This window comes from Ursus arctos, unplaced genomic scaffold (assembly GCF_023065955.2).
Source record: "Ursus arctos isolate Adak ecotype North America unplaced genomic scaffold, UrsArc2.0 scaffold_14, whole genome shotgun sequence".
In the NCBI taxonomy this organism is placed as follows: domain Eukaryota; kingdom Metazoa; phylum Chordata; class Mammalia; order Carnivora; family Ursidae; genus Ursus; species Ursus arctos.
In genome coordinates, this window is record NW_026622808.1 from 14,158,033 (window position 1) to 14,177,698 (window position 19,666).

General features: G+C 58.2%; 1 protein-coding gene, 1 long non-coding RNA gene and 1 other non-coding gene across 4 annotated transcripts; 1 reads left to right on the forward strand and 2 right to left on the reverse strand.

Annotated features, from left to right (window-relative positions):
- Nucleotides 1–2,290: 2,290 nt before the first annotated feature.
- On the reverse strand, nt 2,291–10,548 carry TLE5 (TLE family member 5, transcriptional modulator). The gene is made up of 7 exons (XM_026481033.4): nt 10,387–10,548; nt 9,213–9,310; nt 6,909–6,972; nt 5,561–5,605; nt 4,931–4,993; nt 3,583–3,657; nt 2,291–3,433 (listed from the first exon to the last, which is right to left on the reverse strand). The coding sequence occupies exons 1-7, from the start codon at nt 10,411–10,413 to the stop codon at nt 3,212–3,214; spliced, it is 594 nt and encodes a 197-aa protein (XP_026336818.1). The 5' UTR covers nt 10,414–10,548; the 3' UTR covers nt 2,291–3,211.
- Nucleotides 9,471–17,483, forward strand: LOC130543654 (uncharacterized). 2 transcript variants are annotated; one of them, XR_008959153.1, is made up of 3 exons: nt 9,471–9,558; nt 14,392–14,468; nt 15,385–17,483. It is a non-coding gene; the product is annotated as an uncharacterized LOC130543654 (long non-coding RNA). The 2 variants fall into 2 exon arrangements; XR_008959154.1 differs by lacking the exon at nt 9,471–9,558 and adding an exon at nt 11,231–11,296 and having other exon boundaries at nt 15,385–15,575.
- On the reverse strand, nt 17,479–17,585 carry LOC113243040 (U6 spliceosomal RNA). Its single transcript, XR_003312059.1, has one exon. It is a non-coding gene; the product is annotated as a U6 spliceosomal RNA (small nuclear RNA).
- Between the last annotated feature and the right edge of the window lie 2,081 nt (nt 17,586–19,666).

Genomic DNA, 19,666 nt, shown 5'->3' on the forward strand with positions numbered 1-19,666 from the left:
CTCAATACATTTGCTAACATTTATTGAGTTGCTTCTATGAGCAAATTAAGAAAGAAAGAAAAGAAAAGAAAGAAGAAAGAAAGAAAGAAAGAAAGAAAGAAAGAAAGAAAGAAAGAAAGAAAGAAAGAAAGAAAGAAAGAAAGAAAGAAGAAAAAGAAAGAAGGAAGGAAGGAAGGAAAGAAAAAGAAAATGGAGCCAACACTCCCCATCCCTCTCTGCCTTGCTCTCTATCGGCACACGTGCTGACACGTTCTGTATTTTCCTGGTTATCTGTCTATTCCAGCCAGAGGGAGGAATTTATGTCTTCGGTGTCCCTGGGTCTCAGAGTAGGTCCCAATGAATGAATGAATGCGCAAGGCTCTGCTATAAGCATTTCCACGGACTCAGTAATATGATCTTCATAACAAGGGTTTGTTCTGAGATCATACCCATTTCACGGATGGAGAATCCAGGATTGGGAGGGGTGAAGCCACTTGTCTAGACTATTCGGCCGTGGGATGGAGAGCCAGGATTTGAACGGAGGCCCTATGCCCACAACCATCATGTGACATATTAATATGTTGTTTGTGTGGCCCCGGGGTGGAGGGGCCACAGAGCCCTGCTTTGGGGTAGGGTCGGAGTAGGACTTGAGAAAAGTGACATCTGGAAGTCTTGGAGGATTACAACCCTGGGGAGGGGAGACAAAAGAGAACACTGTTCCAGACAGAGGGAACAGCATATGCAAAGGCCACTAGACAAGGGACAGCAAGATGGTTCAGTCTGGCTGCCGCCTGCTGGAGAGGAGTCATTGGAAGGGTGGGTAGCAGGACCAGCTGCCATGGAGGCCCCCGATCTACTTTTTATGATTTTTTAAACTTGTGAAATGTAACGCGCGAAAGAGGGCACAGACTGTAAGTGAACAATTTGATGACTAGAGTGAACACGCTCATGTCATCAGCCCCCACGTTAAGAAACGGAACAGGAGCAGCCCACATGAGGCCCCTCCCCCTCCCTCTCCCAAGGGTGACCCCATGACACCTGACACCGTAGGTCACTTGGGCTTGATTTTGTACCTTATATAAACGGAATCACTTGATTTACGCTTTTGTAGCTGGCTTCTTTTGTTCAGCGTGCGGTGCGCAAGATACGTGGTGTCGGGAAGGGCGGTGACTCACTCTTTTTCGCGGCTGCATAGTGTTTCTCAGGCAGATTGCGTCCCAGCATAGCCATTCTGCGGCTGATGGGGGGCGGGTAGTCTGCGGTGGGGGGAAGTGGTGAGGAAGGACGGCAGCTCTGAACACTGCGTGGGTGCCTTTGCGGAGGCTGGGAGTGGCTTGGCTGTCGGGGCGTGAATCCAGGAGGGGCTGCTGGGTGCCAAAGAGCCTTCCAAGTGGCTGTGACAGTTGGCATTTTAACAGCTTTCACTCCCCAAGTGTCCTGAGTTTGGGTTTTCAGCACAGGATAAATGCTAGGCAGGGAAGGACACCATCACACGGGCGTTTTTAGAGGTGATGTGGCTGCTGTGGCGGAGGGGTGGGACCGAGCGAGAGGCTGATGGGACCCCCCAGTCATGCTCCCCCCTCCCCTCCTCTTCCCTCAGGGACGTGAGCCGTTGCCTCAGAGGTAAGCAGTCCACCCCGACACCACCCTTGGTCCACCTTGGGAACCCACCAGATTGGGGTGCAGGTGAGAATTTCTTGGACTCCAAGAGTCCCCCGGGTGCCCAGGTCCCTGAGGGTAGGGATTCTCTGCTGCACCCGCCCCCCTCCCCCGCCTTATCCACAGCCTCACCCCATTTCTGGGTGGGCAGCCTGAGGCCTCTTGGCCCAGGAGCCAGGTTCCCTCGGGGAATCTCCTCCTTCTGGCTCCGCCAGGTGGTCCAGCTGGGGTGTGGCAGGGAGACCTTCAAGAGGTCCTCTGAGGGTCAGGTTCAGCTGGGGGGGGGGGGTCTGCGTTCTCAGGTCTGGAAAAAGGGTCTATTTCGGTGTGCAGTGGAGATGACTTCTGCAGTCTCAAAATCTAAGGGAGAAGAACGCCACTCAGGAGCCCTCTGGCCTGAGGATCGACCAGAAGTCAGCTCTGCTCGACTTCTAGCACCTGGGCCGGGCTGTGTGACCTGGAGCCTCCAGCTGACCCTCTCTGGTCTATGCATCAGGTTGGGGAGACAAGCCACGCCGGCAAGCCAGACTCCCCCAGGGACTCTCACTATCCCACCCTGTAAGGAGGCGGGAGCTCACACATGAGGGAAGCCCCCTCCTCCCCTGGGAAGGGGGGCACCGCGGCGGCAGCCCGCAACACAGAGGCAGGAACAAGGCAACCAACCTTCTCACATCTTTATTTGAAAGGCACAGCTAAGCCCACCCTCGATACAGCATTCTCCCTTCTCTCGGCAGCGATCAAACGACTGAACACAACAAAAACTGACAGTCTAAAAGGCTATATACAGACACAGGTGTGGGTGTTGCTTGTTTTTTTAAAACATTTTTCTGTCTTTTTTTTTTTAAATATCCCTTTTCTTAAAAGACAAGCTAGTATACTGGAAAAAGGAAAAAAATAAAATAAAAACCAAGACAACTTGAGTACCCTCATCTTTATTCGGGAAGGGGAGAAAGGGAATTCTGGGGCGCCCGCCGCCCCCCCTGCTCCTGGCTAAGCTCACTCTCTCCGCCCCCTCTCTGGCGGGCGCGGGGAGAGGACAGGTGGGCGTGGGCTCTGGAACTAGCAGAGGAGGTGAGGGGGGGAGGGACGTGGGGTGCCCAGGGCAGGAAGGGGCAGCTAGCGTGGTGTCTGCATGCAGTGCCAGGGTGGGAGGCTGGGGGCGTGCACCCTAAGGGGCCCGGCAGGCCACCGGTCAGGTGCACGTTTGCGGAACGGGGCAGTGCAGGGGTGCTGGGCCTGAGGCTTTGCTGTCTTCTGACCTGGCCTCCCCTTTGTGCCTACAGGCCTCAGCTTGCCTCCTGTGTGGAATGAGCAGGGATTCGCCTACTCAGGCTGCAGGGGAGGAGGAGGGAGGAAGGAGAGGAGGAGGAGGAGGAGGAGGGAGGCCGGGAGCTGGGGGTGTGAGTGAAGCTAGGGGTGGCGCACAGGCAGGGCTAGGACCCCAGCAGGCAGCTACCATAAATACTACCAGGTTCAGCCAATCCCGAGCTAGGCTGTGTCTTGCGCTAAACATTCCTCTCTCTCCGTGTCTGTCTCCCCTCTGTCCCCCCACCCTCCCCATCCCGGCCGCCCGCTAATCCGACTTCTCGCCGTCATCCTCCTGGTGGGTGTCACCATCGTGCCCATTCTTGTCTTCCTTGGAGAGGTGGGCCTGGGAGCCCAGCGCAGACAGAGAGAGGAGGCCGGTGCCGGCGCTGACCGCGGGCAGCGAAGGCGGCTGCAGCCCCACGGGCAGTGGGGTCAGAGGCAGGGCCAGAGCCTGCAGCTGGGACAGCTGATGGGCTTGGAGCTGCTGCTGCAGGGCCGACGGGAGGAGGTTGTGAGCTGCCTTGGGCCCCCCACCAGCCCCCGCCCGCCCCCTGCCAGCCTGCCCACCTGCCCGCCAGCCCCCCTACCCGCCCACCTGCCCGCTGGCCTGCCAGCCCGCCCGACACCCAGACGTACTCGGATGATGGAGTTCAGCTCAGGGGCGGTGACCTGCTTGGCCCTCTCGATGGCTCCCAAGACCTGCTGCTGGTGCTGGAAGGGGGTGGGTACAGAGAGGGACGGGTGCTGTATGCCCTGACCTCCGTGGCAAGGCACCCCCTACCATTGCTTTCCACCCCACCAGAAAACCCCTCCCTCCAGCTGCTTCTGTTCACCAAGCCTCAGTCTCTTCCTCTGGAAAATGGGAATAAATGGTGCTTCATAGAAGACCCAAAGGGGTTGGTGCCAGATACTTAAGAAAACACCATTGGGTGAGTCATGACCTATTCAATGCCATGTGCAAAGAAGTAAATGGCCAGTGCACAACCTGGCCGACTGTACAGGGAAGTCTTGATCCTAAGAGCTCGCAGACTGTGCTCTGAGATCTGCTCATCTAAGCTCCTCTCCTACAGCTGGGGAAGGTCCAGGGGATTCTGGCAGTGCTGCAGTAGGAGTCTAGGTTCAGGGCAATCCCTCCAGGGGCAATCTGCCGCCCCCCACCCCAGCCCTCCCTACAAGTTCATCTCTCCTGCCATCAGATGCTAGAATCTGCCAATCCTCCCTTTTTGCCCTGCCTACCAGGGAGCCCGTGTCATGAAAGGAAAGCACAAGTCTAGGTCTTCAGGGCCCCAAGAACCCCCTTCTCTAGGGTTTTCATAGTGTCCTTCTGGAATGGTCCCTGAGCGTGCAGGTCACCCAAAGGCCCCAAGATAAAATCAGGGACTAAAGAGGAAATGATGAATTACTGACAGGAAACCTGGCAGGGAGCAGGAATGGCAGTGGCGGGGAATGTGGAGTGGGCCTCACAGAAAGAGTCTTAAAATCCCAAAAAGCAAAACAAGAGCTCAGCGCCTGGCTCCCCAGGGCGCATGTGTCCACAGGTCCCTGTGTACATCTGCGCCTGTCTGTCTGTCTGCATACATGTGCTGAGTGCCCTCCCCATACAGACACCCTCTGGTTTCTGGCCTCGAGCGGCCCACAGGGCCAGGCAACAAATCTCAGAAGCGTAAAAGACAGACACAAGAAAGGAAAAAAAAAGTCTTGGTGCAGCCTTTGGCATATCTGACATTTTTCCCCATGAAATGACTCACTCAGGCTGGGAATTCCACAGCAGGGTGAGGCCCCTCCCTCCACCGCCCTGCACCCCTGGGGCTTCTCCAACCTGGGGCTTCTTCTGTGTCTGGGAGGTCCAGAGAGGGCAGGTGTGTGCCCTGGGCACCCAGCACGGCTGCCCTGGAGGGCCACAGCGGTTGGGGGGGGCAGGCCCTGGGACAAGTTCATGGTCCAACTACCTCCTTCTCCCTGCCGCCCTGGGGACGCCACTCACCTCTTGGGAAAGGTAGGGTAGGACCTGGGCACAAATCCCATTCAGCCTCTTGACGATTTCAGCCTGGAACACAGGCGGCTTCAGCCCATCGCAGGCGGCGGGGGCAGGTGCAGACCAGCCCCAAGAGGCCCGCGAGTTTCTACCTAAGAGGAGGCCAACTCGGCCCAGGGTCAGATCAACATGTCAAGCCTACGGGCACCCGGTCAGCAGCCACGGTGGGATCTGAGGCTGGCTCTCAGCCCCGCAGCTAACGGGGGGGGCCTGGGTGGCCCTGGGAAGATGACGCCCGGTGCGGGGGACCGGGCCGCCAACATCATTATTTTTATGACATCCCTGCTATCGGCCTCGTCAGGGCACAGATGGCCAAAGCAAGGCCAGAGGGGTGAGGGGCAATCCGGGGGTTCACAGTGTGCTGGCACGCCACCCACCCCCACTGTCAGAAAGGGGAGTCGACAGGGTGGGGGGTAGGCTGGGGGGAGGTCTCTGCCCCTCCCCTCAGGGAGATAAACCTCCAGAGAGGCCTGAGAGAGAACAGGGGGAGGGGCTTGGAAGGTCCAGGCCCGGGTGTGGAGGCCGGTGGCCAAGGGGCTGGGCCCACCTGTCTGGGGTGTGGAAGGGGGGACGGCGTACCTGCTTGTGCATCTCGATGTTCAAGCCGTAGGACATCTCGTAGTACTGTGTGGTGGGCAGACAGAGAGAAATGGGGGTGGGCAAAGGGTGGGGGTGGTGACAGAGGGAGAGAGACATACTCGGCCATGGGGGTGGGGCGTGAGGGCAGGTGGGAGGCGCCCACACTGGGAGTAGGAGCCCGGGCACCTGGTGGGGCTGCTTGCGGGGAGCTGGGGGAATTTCAGGGCCCCAGCCAGGCCTGGCTCCCCTGGTTTCTGGAATAATTATCCAGCCCCCTCTCCAACACACATACATTCCAGGACTCCTAATCTTTTATCTTTATGTGTCTTGTCTGTGGGTGGCCCCAGACACCAGGGAAGTTTGCCTTCCTGGGTATAAATAATCAGGATAAACAAAGCCTGCTGGGTCTGGCTCTGGGGTCAGTAGCCCCCCTCCTCACGCCCCAGATTTGACCCTGCCTCCTCCCTTCCTCTAAAGCCCCTCGTGGCTCCCCATCATCCCTGGGGGTGGGGCAGGGGAAGCCAAGTTCATTCCCAGGACTCCGTGGTTTCTTCTCCTCTGCCCAGCAAGCTCCTACTCATTCTTCAACACCCTAGCTGCAATGCCCCATTCTCCATGCAGCCTTCCTCAGGCAGTGTGCCCCCCCCCCCAGAATCCCCCCTTCCCAGATCACTCTGCCCCAGCCCCAGCCCTCTAGGGCCAGGAGGGTACGGTGGCTGGCTCTGCCTCCCCCACAGCCCGCGGGGGCTGGGCTCTGGGCTGGACCAAGGCAAGGGCTTTTTGATGTAGAAGCTGCCACCTGGTGGGTATGGATCCCAGCAAGTGCTTCTCGAAGAGGCAGGGTCTCGGATATCAAGCAAAGAAGGCGGTGTCACCCCTTCCCTCCCTCCAGCCTCAAAGGATGTCAGCTTCCTGCCAGAGGACCCCCCCGCCCCCCCCCCTCCAGGAGTCCTCCTTCTGCAGCTTGGGCAAGGAGGGGTTAACGGCTGGGATGTCCGAACCATGGGGGCAGGGAGGGATCCGGCAGCTCCCCCAGTCAGTTCCTGGCTCCCCCAGTCAGTTCCTGGCGTTGGCTTTCACAGCGGGGCCTCCACGGCTGCCAAGGACAGCCGGGGGACCTGGCAGGCCCGCGCGGCAACCCGGTGGTTTGGCACCTGGGCCACTGCCTGGGCCGGCAGCCAGGCCAGCGAAGCGGCCTCAGCCAGGCCCCAGGGGCCAGCTGAATGGAGAGCAGACCCTGAATCCTCGTCCATCCCACAGGAGGTGGCCGGGGTTCAGGCAGCTGCCAGGGCCGGAGGAGGGTCTGGGGTCCCCCTCCCCTGCCCTGCACGACCGGAGGCCAGCTTACCATCACATAATGACGCTGCATCTCGGACTTCTCGCTCGCCAGCTTGTCGCATTCCAGCTTCAGGCTGAAAAAGAGCAAGGGGAGAGGGACCAGGGGCTGGGCTGAGGACCCCTGTTGTGCTGGGGGGCGGGGGGCAGAACTTTGGTGGGGGAGGAGGACGCCCTCCTCTGTGAAGATGTGGTGGGGGGGCTCAGGCTCCCTAAGTGTAAAACGAGCATCATGAAATCGGCCTTGTAGATCTGGTGGCAGAGAAAGTAATGGGTAATAACACAGATAACAAAAGTTGGAGCAAACACGTGGACACTGGGTCAGCCAGGGACTCCAAGAAACTTCTCCCTGTCCAGAGACTCGATGAGATCAGTAATATTAGTGTCACTCTCCTTTCGCCGATGACGCAATGGATGCCCAGAGAGGCTGAGTAACTGGCTCAAGGTCACACAGCCAGAACAGCTGGCTTCTGAGGCCACAGTCCTAATCACTGGGGAAAACTATCCAGCCAGGGAGGAAGGAATAGAAACCACAAAAGGGCAGAGAGGGTGGAGGGTGGAGGGCTGGCTGGCAGGGCTCTGGGTTGGGCTCACCAAGGAATCTCCAAGGGGGCCCAGACCCTCTTGTAGCCTTGATTTCACTAGGGGGTAAAAGTTCCACTGTTGGGTAAGAGAGATGGTGAGCCGCTGGCCTCTCTCAGGCTCTCCCAGCAGGGGTGAACTTAGGGCATTTCTCAAAGCCCACCCACCCCTGCCCCCAGTGAGGGCAGAGAAAGACCTAGAAAGCTGATAGCACAGACTCAAGCCAGAGGCACGGGATTCAAAGTTAGCCCTGCCCCCTTGATGCTGTGTGACTCTAGGCAAACCCTCTACCTCTCTGGGCCTGGGTCTCTGCATCGCTAAGTACCAACCTCCCAGGGTGGGGTGGTGAGAAGGAAATGGATTAACACAAGAAAAACCTCTGGAACAGTGTCTGGTATACAGTAAGCACCCAATACATGTTTGATCTTACATCCTCCCAGGGGCCTGGTGTTTCCCACCAAACTGACTGTGCCTTGTACGCCCAGATTCAGAGATGAGCCACAATTTGTGTTGCAATGGCCCCCAGGAGTTTGTTTTCTCTCATTTTCTTTAAAAACGCTATTTGTTGATACCATTTTAAAAAACAAAAAACAATCAGGCAATTTCACCCCAAACTCTGAATTTATTTCTGGCCCTTCTTGAAGGTCTGGGGAATCTTGTGTGCACCCCCAATGTGGCAGGACCCCTCACTGTAGCCAGGCCTGCCAAGCCAAGTCCCTAAACAATTGGGAGGCCAGAACAAAGTTCCTGGGGCCTGCCTTTCAACCGCCTGTGCCTCAGTTTCCTTGCCTGAAAAATGGGCACAACAACAGGACAATGGAAAGATTGAGCAAGAGATGTCGGTTCAGTATTTAGCACATGGGGAGCATGGAAAGTACCCCCAGAAGGTGAGATTTTTGAGATTTATCTATATATCTATATATCGTTATTTCTCTTTCTTCTTGGAGAAAACCCGGGATCCTCCTTGGAACACTTTTATGTGGGCAAACCAAGATCCGAAGAGGGCCCAAGGCCCTGCTGGGATTTGTCACCGTGACCAAGGACTCCCTTCTCATTCCCAGGCAAAGCCCCCCCACTCCGTAACAGAGCCTTGAGAATCTGCATTCTTCAACCAGAGATTGGCAGCAAATCTCAGTTTGCCACTTCTCTGCTGTGCATCCCCAGAAAATCTCTAACCTCTCTGGGCTTGAATTTCTTTAACTGTGAGATGAAGACAGTACCAGGTCCTTCCCCTTAGATCCTGCACGTGGCAAGCCCTTTACAAGGTCAGAACGTTAAATTCTGGAGGAAGAGCCGCCTCCTCGGAGAATGTTAGGACGCCAGAAACTCCTTCTCCAAAACTAAGCAGAAAGAGATACAACAGGCTACAGAATGTTTTCTTCTGGGGGTGGGGGTGGGGTGGAGGGTCCATCCCCCAACTTCTTGGGAGGTCTTTTATCCAAGGGGGATTGGGGTGGGGGGTGGGGAGAGGGATTCTGAAGCCACACAGATAGCCGAGTCTCTGGGCAAATAATTTAACTTTTTGAGCCTCAGTGTTCTTACCTGTGAAATGGGCTGTCTTGAAGTCTACATGAGTTTAATATTAGAAAAGTGCTCACGACAGCGCCTATCACATAACAGGACGCTCTCTACCCACATTCTTTCAAATATATGTATGTAGCAGTGGCCACAACCTTCCCTCCAGGCCTGGGGGGGCCTCCACCATCCCCCCTGCAGGGCCTGTGGCCCAGCTCACCTGTGGTACTGAGCCTGCAGCAGCTGAAACTCGTCTTTGATGCGGTCGCAGGAGTCGGAGGTGGTGAATTTGAGTTGCTGGGGTAGGTGAGACGAGCCCTGTTGGGAGGGGGTGGCCCGGTCAGGGCCAGGCGGGGCGGGGCGACCCCCGAGGCAGGGGCCGGCCGGCGCAGCTGCAGCGCCCCCCCCCCCCCCCGCCCCACTTCCCGGGCCCGTGTTTACAGCCCCTGGCGCGGCCCCCGCCTTAGCTTCCTGCCCCCGCCTCTCCTGGGGGAAGGCGAGGGGGTGGGTGCGCCCGGAGCCGCCTCGTTCCCCGCCACCCCCAGGCTGTGGGGGTGCGTTTTAAGGTCAGCCCTTGGTGGGGGGCAGCGTGCGCCCTCTACCGCCCCTCCAAAGCGCCGGGGGGGGGTGCACATCCGAGAGCCCCAACGGCCTCTGCGAGGGGGGAGAAGGCGTCCTAGAGTCCTCCTCCCCAAGTTGGTGGGGGCGCAAGGCCTCCCTGCAAACTCCCCTTGGGGAAGGGCCCTCTCCCAGCGCCCGAAATTATCCGGGGGGGGCCCTCCACCACAGATTCCCAGCACCCTTCTTTCCGGCCGCGCTCTTCCGGGAGGGGTGCGCCTTGGATCTGCCCTCACTCCCAGGCCCCAAAACCAGCCCCGGTGCTCGAGATGCCCGGTGGGGCTCCCGGGGTGCCCCAGGCCCGAGGCCAAGGCCGCCTGAGGCCTGGCCTGGCTGGGTTGTGAGGGGGGGGGAAGCATGCCCCAGGGGCTGGGGGAGGGGGAATCCGGGCCGGGAGCTGGAGAGGACCGGGCCTGGGAACTAGGGGGCGAATCCGGGTCGGGAGCTGGAAGAGGGACCGGGACCTACGGGGGGTGGGGGGAGCCCGGGTGGTGGGGGCGGCGGAGTAGCGCTGGGCCCGGAGCTGGAGGGGACCGGGCCCAGGAGTTGGGGGAGGCGCCGAGCAGGGAGCTGGCGGGGGTGCGGGGGGGGGGATGGCCGGGCTGGGAACTGGGGTGCCAGGCGCCGACCTGGGGGAGGTGCGCGGGCCCGGGACTTGGGCGGGGGTGGGGAGGAACGGCCCGCATGAGAACTGGGGGGTGCCCCGCGCGGACCTAGGGGGATACCGGGCCCGGACCTGGGGGTGGGGGGGCGCCGGGCCGGCGGGCCCCGCTTACCGAATGCCTGCTTTGTGGAAACATCATGTCAGTCGCGGCGGGGGGCGCGGGCTGCGCCCCGGCTGTGCGCCCCGGCTCGGGAGGCTCGGGGCGCCGGGCTGCCGCGCCTTTGTCCCGGCGCCGATCGGCAGCTCCCGGGGCCGCCGCCGCCGCCTCCCGCGCCCGGCCTCGCCCGCTTCCTGCGCCCCCTCCCCGCGCGCCCGGCCCCGGCGCGCCCCGGGCCCCGCTTCCTGCGCGCCCGGCGCCCCTCCCCGCCCCTCCCCGCCGCCCGCCTCCCCGCACGCCCGGCCGCCGCTCCTATTGTCTAATGGCGGCGACGCCGGCAGTGGCCGCGGCCTCGGCTGCGCGGAGGCTCCGGCTCCACCTGCTGCCGCCGCCGCCGCCGCCGCCGCCGCCGCTGCTGCTTCCCGGGCCCCGTGCGCGCCGCCGAGGGGGGCGCGCGCCCGGGGAGGCCTGCGGATCCCCACCCAGCCCGCCTCCCCTGCCGGCCGGCGCGGTGACCTTGGGCACGGCGCGCCCCGCCCCGGGGCCGCAGCCCCTCCCGGCGGGGTGGCCCGGGCCGCCGCCGGGCCTCGGTTTCCCCATCTGGCAGAGAAAGGGCCCGGCCGCCCCCATCTAAACCGCCGACTCTGTCATGGCGCGACCTGGACGCGTGCCAGGGACATGCTCTGTAACCTTGGCTCCCTGGCTGCTTTCTCTCCGAGCCTCGGTTTCCTCTTCTGTAGAGAGGCCGCGGTAATCCCGCCGACCTCAGGGGAGCCATCCCTTCAAGACACATTGATTGAGCGCCTACTGTGTGCCAGGCCCTGCTCCAAGACCTGGGGGTGGGTTGGGAGGGGGGGATACAAAGTCCGGACCGCGGTGGAAATGACATGAGACAGACAAATGCACGAGCCAAAATCCCTAGCAGGTCAGCGGGGCGTAACTGCTATGGGGCAAATGAAGCAGCGGGGAGGGCCGGGGAAGTGCGATTTTAAACAGGGGAAGGTCAGAGAGGCCTCCTTGACCTGAAGGTGAGAGAGAGCCCTGCTAGGGGTGGGGGCGGGGGTGGCTTAGGCCAAGAGGCAGGAGTAGCAAGTGCAAAGGCCCTGAGGCAGCACGGAGCCTGGCACTGCAGAGCAGCGGGGCCGGGGAGGCAGGGCCAGCGGCTGCATGCGTTCATACAGGGGCCCTGCACTCAGAAGTGCTTGTGCTTGGGTTTGTGACCTGATGTTGTGGTCTGGAAATTCCTAACAGTTTTTGAACAAGGGGTCTCACAGTTTCTTTCGTTCTACGTTGGGCGAAGCGAATTCTGTAGCTGGTGCCAGGGGCATGACCGATGATGCAGGGCCTTGGGGGCTGTGGGGGAGACTTGGGCTTTTACTCCAAGGGAGGCAGGGAGGCTGGAGCCCCGGACCAGGGAGGGCCAGCCCAACTGCGATTTTGATAGGATCTCTCTTGCTGCCAGGTGGAGAACAGGCCCTAAAGAAGCTGGTGAAATAATGCACAGCTAACCCAGCAAGGGCTAAACGCAGTCTCTTAATTACCATCGCCGTCATTATCAACTACGCAGCTCGCCTCCCTGGATGGGGATGACTTCTTTGGGCCTTAGGTTTTCCCAATCTGTAAAACGGAGAGTTAGGACCCCAGACACCTTTCCTGGGCAGATGAAAGGCCAGATGAGTATGAGATGAATAAGCAAACTTTAAGGCTTCTTCCTGTTCCCCCAACACCCCAAAACAAAACCCTTCAAGATAAGTACTACTATAATGTTTTTTAAAATAAAAATTCATGCCAAAAAAATTCATGATGAACAGAATATCAGTGTGTTAAATAAAGACAGTATCGGATGGGGCCAGAGATGAGTAGGGAAAATGTGGGTCCCCCTAGTCCCGATGCTATAAGAAAAAAGGAACACCTTTTTGGAAAGTTCTTCAGTATTCCTATCGGGTTCTGGAACACACAGACCCCACAAATCATATTAGAGTCCCCGATGCAGATGGGCTATAGAATTTTTGGGCAAGGCAAAATGAAAATGCAGGGTCTCTTGCTGAAAAATTACTAGGAATTTAGGAATTTCAGGATGTTGACAACAGAACACTAAACCAAGTTCAGGTCCTGCGGGACAGCACGAGCCACATGCCAGACACCCTTTCTCCAGGGAAGCCACCTGCGTGTCAGCCTGATCTAGTATACAGGCATTCGGGGACCGAACACTCCCATTTTAGCAGACCCCAGGCTTGGCTGGCAGGGGCAGAGCCGGACACCAGAGACTCCCAAGTCCAGTGGGGTCAGGGCTGGGCCTTTCAGCAGGCTGAGAAGCCCAGAATTGTGTCTCGGACCGTGCATAAAAACAATCCAACCAAGCTGTATATATTTTTACCATGTGTCAGGCTCCGCTTTAAGGATTTTAACCTTTGGTATTATGACCATTTGAAAGATGGGGAAATTAAGGCACCACGAAGTGAAGTGACCTGGCCAGAATCACACCGCTAGAATGTGGGAGAGCCAGGATGTAAAGTCAAGTACTTGGGCCTTTAACCACTGTGTGACCCAGCCCCTGCAGGTGTGGCGTGAAGGTAGGGCATGGTGGGGTAGGTCAGAGAGGGCCAGGAGGCTTGAGCAAACAGGACCCTGCGTTCTGGACGGAGATGTTGGCGTTTTACATGGAGGGCACTAGGGAGCCATGGGAGGTTTTAGAGCAGTGTTTCTCAGTCAGCCGCTGTACTCTTGACATTCTGGCCTGGATCATTCTCTGCCAGGGGCCATCCTGGGCACGTGGGTGTGGAGCCACATCTCCAGCCCCAACCCGGTCCATGCCAGGAGCACCTCCCTGCCCAGTCTTGACAAGCAGAGGCGTGTGCAGACGTCGCTGAGTGTCCCTGGGGGCCAAATCGTCCTCAGCTGAGAAGCCCTGGCTTAGAGCGGCATAGAGGGTCCGCCACGTAGAAGGCTGTGCTGGTTGCCGGAATGGAGGAAGGCAAGGGGGGAGGCCAGCAGACCGGGTAGGGTGCCCGCCCTACGGTTCAGGAGAGGGTAGGCCTTGCTGGGCCACTGCAGGTGCGAGCGGTGGGTGAGGGAAAGGCAGGGAGGATGCCGCAGCCCTGGAGGGAACAGTCTTGACTAGATAATTAATTTGGGGGTATGGGCGCGTTCGACGATCTGACTGTACACCCATCAGCTCCCACCCATCCCCGACTCTGGGCCCACATCCTGGTGCTTCCCCCGCCTGGGGTTCTAAGGGCCTATCTGGGAGCAAGGCAGGGCAGGGATCTGTCTCATGGATCGGACCGTCTGAGACCAGCCTTGCAGCCTGCTTACAAATGAGCGCTGGGCCCCACGGCCTCCGGGGCAGAGCCAGCACTGGCTGGTGCATGACGGACGGGCTGCAGGGCCATTAATCACAGGCGGGGAGGAAACAGGTGGCCACCGCCCGCTCGGCTGGGGACCTCCCTCTGGTAGGCCCACTGGAGCTGGGGCCTCAGCTGTCCAGCTCTGGGTTTGAGCCTCTGGCCTGCCATAGCCCAGCTGGGTGACTTGGGGCAGTGCGAGTTTCCTACCCTGCGCCTCTCCCCCCACCAGCCCCCAAACGGAGCTGTCCCTCCTTCCGTCCCTAAGTATCTACCGCACCTACTATGTGCCGAGTAGGATTCCAAGTGGAGGTTTAGGGCGCTGAGTAGGGATGATGAAAATCCCTCCCCTTGCAGAGCTAACAGGCTTTAAAAACTTGACTCAAGTCCTGTCTTTCCTCTGCCCACAACCCTCCAGGGCTCCCACCTCCCTGGGGTAAAAGCCCATGTCTTCCCCAGGGCCCCCAAGGCCCTGCTTGAACTGCATCATCCCATCCCTACCCTCCTCTCCTCTTCTCTCTCCCTCACTCACTCTGCTCGGGTTAATCGGGCCTCCTTGCTGTTCCTCCCACACACCAGGCCCAGTCCTGCCCCAGGGCCTTTGCATGGGCTACTTCCCCTGCTCTGCTAGGCATCCCCAAATGCCATTTTGGCTAATTCTTTCCTTTCCTTCCAGGCTTGGCTTAAAGGTCACCTTCTCAATGAGGCCTCTATGTGACTACCCTATTTAATGCCGGCAGGGCTGGGACTAGGGTAAGTGCACTTTTGAGTGTAGCATTTTCTTCAGGCATAAAGTTTAAGGGGGCACCGAAAATCTCCGTTGGCATGAGACACACTGTTTTAGTGCAATCTATTTTTCTTAATTGTGGTAATATACACATAAAATTCACCATTAGAAACATTTAATCCATTCACCATGTTGTGCAATTATCATCTCTACCTAGTTCCAGAACATTCTGTCACCCCAAAAAAGAAGCCCCGTCCCTACCAGCAGTCACTGCCCATCCCCACCCCACCCCCGAGCCCTGGGCCCCCACAAGCCCTCTTCCTGTCTGAGCCTGTTCTGGACGTGTCACACACGTGGACTCCCACGCCGTGGGGCCTTCTGTGTCTGGTTCCCTCCCTGAGCATTGTGGGCTCAGGGGCCGTTCCCGGGGCAGCACTTGTGGGCACCTCGCTCCCGTGGCGGGGGGACCGTGTGTGTCTGTGTTCATCTGTCGATGGGCACTTGGGGTGTTTCCACTTTTGGGCCACCGTGAACCCTGCTGTGCACATTTGTTTATAAGTCCTTCTGTGGATGAATAATTTCATTTGTTTCCAATATACATGCAGAAGCAGAATTGCTGGGTCACCATGGTAATTCTCTTTCATTGGTGAGGAACCGTGAACCTGTTTCTTGCAGCGGCCCCGCGCTCGGCCCGCCCCACCCCCAGCCATGCAGGCGGGTTTCCATTTCTCCCCATCTTTGCCAACACTTGCTGTTGTCCTCTTTAAAAAAAAAAATACAATAACCATTGTAGTGGGCGTAGAGTGCCCTCTCTGCGGTTTTGACCTGCGTCAGGCAATATTTGAACCCGTCGAAATTAATGAAGAAATGTCCGTGATGAACAAAATTTCAAAATTTTATGTATTTATTTTTTAAAAGATTTTATGTATTTATTTGACACAGAGAGAGACTGGGGAGCAGCAGAGGGTGAGGGAGCAGCAGACTCCCCGCTGAGGAGGGAGCCCGATGCGGAACTCGATCCCAGGACCCCGAGATCATGACCTGAGCCAACGGCAGACGCTTCACCGACTGAGCCCCCCAGGCCCAGTTTCAAAATTTTAAATAATAACAGGATCCAATCCTGCGCGCGCATCCCCTACTTCGCCTGCCTCCCCCCCCCCCCCCCCCCCGCCACAGCCCTGCCCTCCCCAAACCAGTAAGGGCTCCACTTTCCCTCTGCTCCCCAGGACTCATCAGCATCTGACAGATGACGTGTGTTAGGAGTTGATTTTGTGATTCTCTCCACCACGGGAATGTCAGCTCCAGGAGGCAGGGATTTTGGTCTGTGTGGCTCACGGCTGGCCGTATCCCCAGCACCCGGCTCGGGGCCTGGCTCCCCCTAAGGGCCGGTGGAGTGGCGAATGGGTGAACGAACACAGGGCAGAACGAATAAATGGAAGCATCACCCGGAAAAGCACTTTGCACGCGCGGCTGTCCCAGGACACCTGGGCGCAAAGAGTGCGGCCCATGAGTCCGGCTGGCCAGGGCGTGACACGTGACATGCCCTCCCTGGCATTCTCGGCGAGGCCTCTCTGACCAGTCTGCTGGGAAGACAAAAACACCAACATCCAAACCATGCTTCATTGCGTCTGCCTGTTTTATTATTATCTGAAGCATCGCGTATGACTCTGAAAAAACCACCTTGAAATATGGCCTGGTTTACTCTCCGTCAGTGCGTCAGAGTAAAGCGATCCAGGCTCTCCTGTGTCCCGGGCGCCCCAGCACGCAGCGGGGTCTGGCCAGAGGAGTCCAGGAATTTCTGCGACGAGCGGATGACGCGCTGGTTCTTTCCCCCAAATTCCAGATGAGGACACTGAGGTTCAGGGGGAACAAGGATAGATTCTACTTTTTTTTTTTTAAGATTTTTATTTATTTATCCATGAGAGACACACAGAGAGAGAGGCAGAGGGAGAGGGAGAAGCAGACTCCCTGTTCTGAGCAGGGAGCCTGATGTGGGACTTGATCCTAAGACCCCGGGATCATGACCTGAGCTGAAGGCAGACGCTTCACCGACTGAGCCACCCAGGGGCCCATGGATTCTAATATTTATGTGTCCATCCCCACAGCTCAGTCACTCAACAAGCATTTATTAGGCACCCCCTGTGTGCCTGACTCTGGTCCAGATGCTAGGTAGGGACTCAGTGACCCACACAGGACCCCAGCCTCACAGCCTAGCAGGGGGGCCAGACGTTAATTTTTGGGTTTTTTTTTTTTTTAAGATTCTATTTATTTATTTGAGATTTGCTGTTCCTGGAACGCTCCAGTGAGCAGAGCTAAGCAATACCCACACACACTCCCATTCACACATTTACACCTAAATCTATAAACTACCTCCCAGTCTATCAATCATATTGATCTTATCTGCTCTCCATCATCATCTACCCGCCATCATCCACTTATCTTATGATCTATTACCTACTGGTCATCCGTTTGTCCCTCAGCTGTCTGTCTCATCTTAGGAACTGGGAGTTCCCGCTGATGGTTCCAATCCCACTGCACCGGCCCAGGATGATTTCTTCCCTCCTCCGTAGTTTAACTCCTCCGGCAGGGGAACCGGGCTCAGGGGGAGAGTTTTGAACACAGAGATGAGGTGGTGTCCCTCCCTGGATCCCCTCATACTTTTTTTTTTTTTAAAGATTTTATTTATTTATTTGACAGAGAGAGACAGCCAGCGAGAGAGGGAACACAAGCAGGGGGAGTGGGAGAGGAAGAAGCAGGCTCCCAGCAGAGGAGCCTGATGTGGGGCTCGATCCCAGAACGCTGGGATCATACTCTGAGCCGAAGGCAGACGCTTACCGACTGCGCCACCCAGGCGCCCCCCCCCATACGTTTTATTACTTTCTTTTCTTTTCACAAAATGACTATGATTTTACTGTGAGATTCTCACGGATGGAAAACTGAATTGAATATTTATTCTGTCCATTTCATTATACCATGTATTTCAATTGCCTGTTTAGTGAAAAATAAAGAAACCTATAATTTTTGGCTTAAATTTTTAAAAATGTGGAACATCTCATGAATTTTCGTGACATTCTTACGCAGCGGCCATGCTAATCTTCTCTGCATCACTCCAATGTTAGCGTGCGTGCTGCCGAGGAGAGCACCTCATGTACTTTCAGTGAGACCCAAGGTTCTCCCCGCGGTCCCCAAAGCCCCTCTGACCTGCCTCATGCCCTCCCTCCCCTCCCGTCCTGCCTCTCTTCCCCCTCGCTCACTTCTGCTCCAGCCACACGGACCCCTTTGCTGTTCCTCCAACACACCAGGCCCAGTGCTGCCCCAGGGCCTTTGCATGGGCTGTGCCTGCTGCCTGGGAGGCTCTTCCTCTGGAAATCACCTGGCCTATCCCTCACGTCCTCACGCAGGCCACGTTGGGCCTCCCTAATATAGCCTGACATCCGTTCACTCCCCGGTCTCTATTTTTCTTTATAGGAACATCTCTATCTTCACATTTTCCTATGTGTGTTTATTGTTTCCACCAGGACCTGGCTCCACAAGGCAGGGATTTAGGCTTTTTCGTTCCCTGCACAGAGCCTGTCGCACAGTAGGTGCCCAGTAAGCCTTGCTCGGTATGAAGATCAGCTTTCTCAGGACGAGGTCGCGCCGCAGAGCGCGGGGCGGCTGGATCAGCCCAGGCCCGCCTGCCCTGCAACCACGCGCCGCGGCCTGGACGTTTAGAAACCAGGAGGCCCGATTTCTCACCGTTCTGAGGCTGGAACGTCCCCAATCAAGGCGCTGGCGGCCCGGGAGGTCAGCTGAGAGCTCTGTCCCCGGCTCACAGACAGCGGCCTTCGGCTGTGCGCTCACGGCCTCTCCGCCTCCGCGTGCACGTGGGCAGCGCTGGCCCCCCACCCAAGGCTGCCGGTGCTATCCGATCAGGGCCCCACCCCGTGACCTCGCTTTTCCTAATCACCTCCGAATGCAACCACACCGGGGCATCTGGGGGGCATGATTCGGCCCGCAGCCGGGGCCCCCTGAGTTCGGCTGTTCCGGCCGCGTCAGCTCCTGGAAACGGCCTGACCCGCCGCGCCCTGTGCACGTAGCATGGGCCGGCCCGAGCCGCGGGGAGGGCAGATGGCAGGCCTGCGGGCAGCTCCGCGAGGCCGGCGTGTATCCAATTGTGGCTCCAGTGCGGTGGCCCCCAGCCCAGGCGATTCTGCCTGCAGGGGATGCTTGGCAACATCTGGGGAGCTCTGTGGTTGTCACACTGGGACAGGGCTCCTGGCATGGAGGGGGTGGGGCCAGAGATGCTGCTCAGCCCCCCAGAGAGTGACCCGGTGTCAGCCGCGCTGGGGTGGGGGTCCTTGCTGCTCTAATGAGAGCCAAATGGCAAACTGAGAGAAGGAGGCGGTGGGGGTGGGGGGAGCATCTTTCCAGTAGAGTTTATAACAATGGAACTGACCTTGGCTGGGGGCCGGGAGGTTGGTGGGGGTGGGCTTCCCCCAAAGTGAGTGATGTGGGGTTACCTAGGTGACAAGTGATCAGTTGGAGGAGACAGCTCGTGCCAAGGCCCAGGGGTAGCGGGAGGGGCTGGAGGGGAGTGGGCAAGGGGGCGGAGAGGGGAGGAGACGGGGAGAGAAGGGGACAGGCCACCCAGGTTCTTGGACACTGGTTCATTTGGAGGCTGCTGGGGAGCCAGGGACAGAGCCAGGGAAGGTTTTCAGGCACGGCTAGAGGGCAACACGGTCCCCTTTGGCTCTCGAAACCTTCCTCTGGCAGCTTCCAGGAGAGCAGGACGCAGGGTGGCATCAGGACTTCTGTGGGTCCCTTCCTCCACGGTAAACGTTAAAGATGGTGTTTCGTGAAGGCATCGGTGTGTAGACAGATATAATCCAGGGCGGACGTGTGATGATACGGTCACGATGATTGCATTCATCGCTGGCCTCTGGTTCTGCAGGAAATGAAAACATGTTCACGGGCCCCTAAACTATCCTGAGCCCCGGGCACGGCCGAGTGGACATGCTGGGCCTGCAGGAATAGCGCCCAGAGAGCGGAGGGGAGCTGGTCCAGGGGTGGTGGGGTGCGGAGGGGGGCAGCGTGCAGGGAAGGGGCCAGGGTTGATGGAGATTCAGCGTGGATGGTGCTGGGGGCACTGATGGGGCTGCCAAGAGGCAGGGTGACAGGCACGGATGGCAGAGCCACCGCCAAAGCGAGCCGGCAAGGGTGGCTGAGCGCCCCACTGTTAATC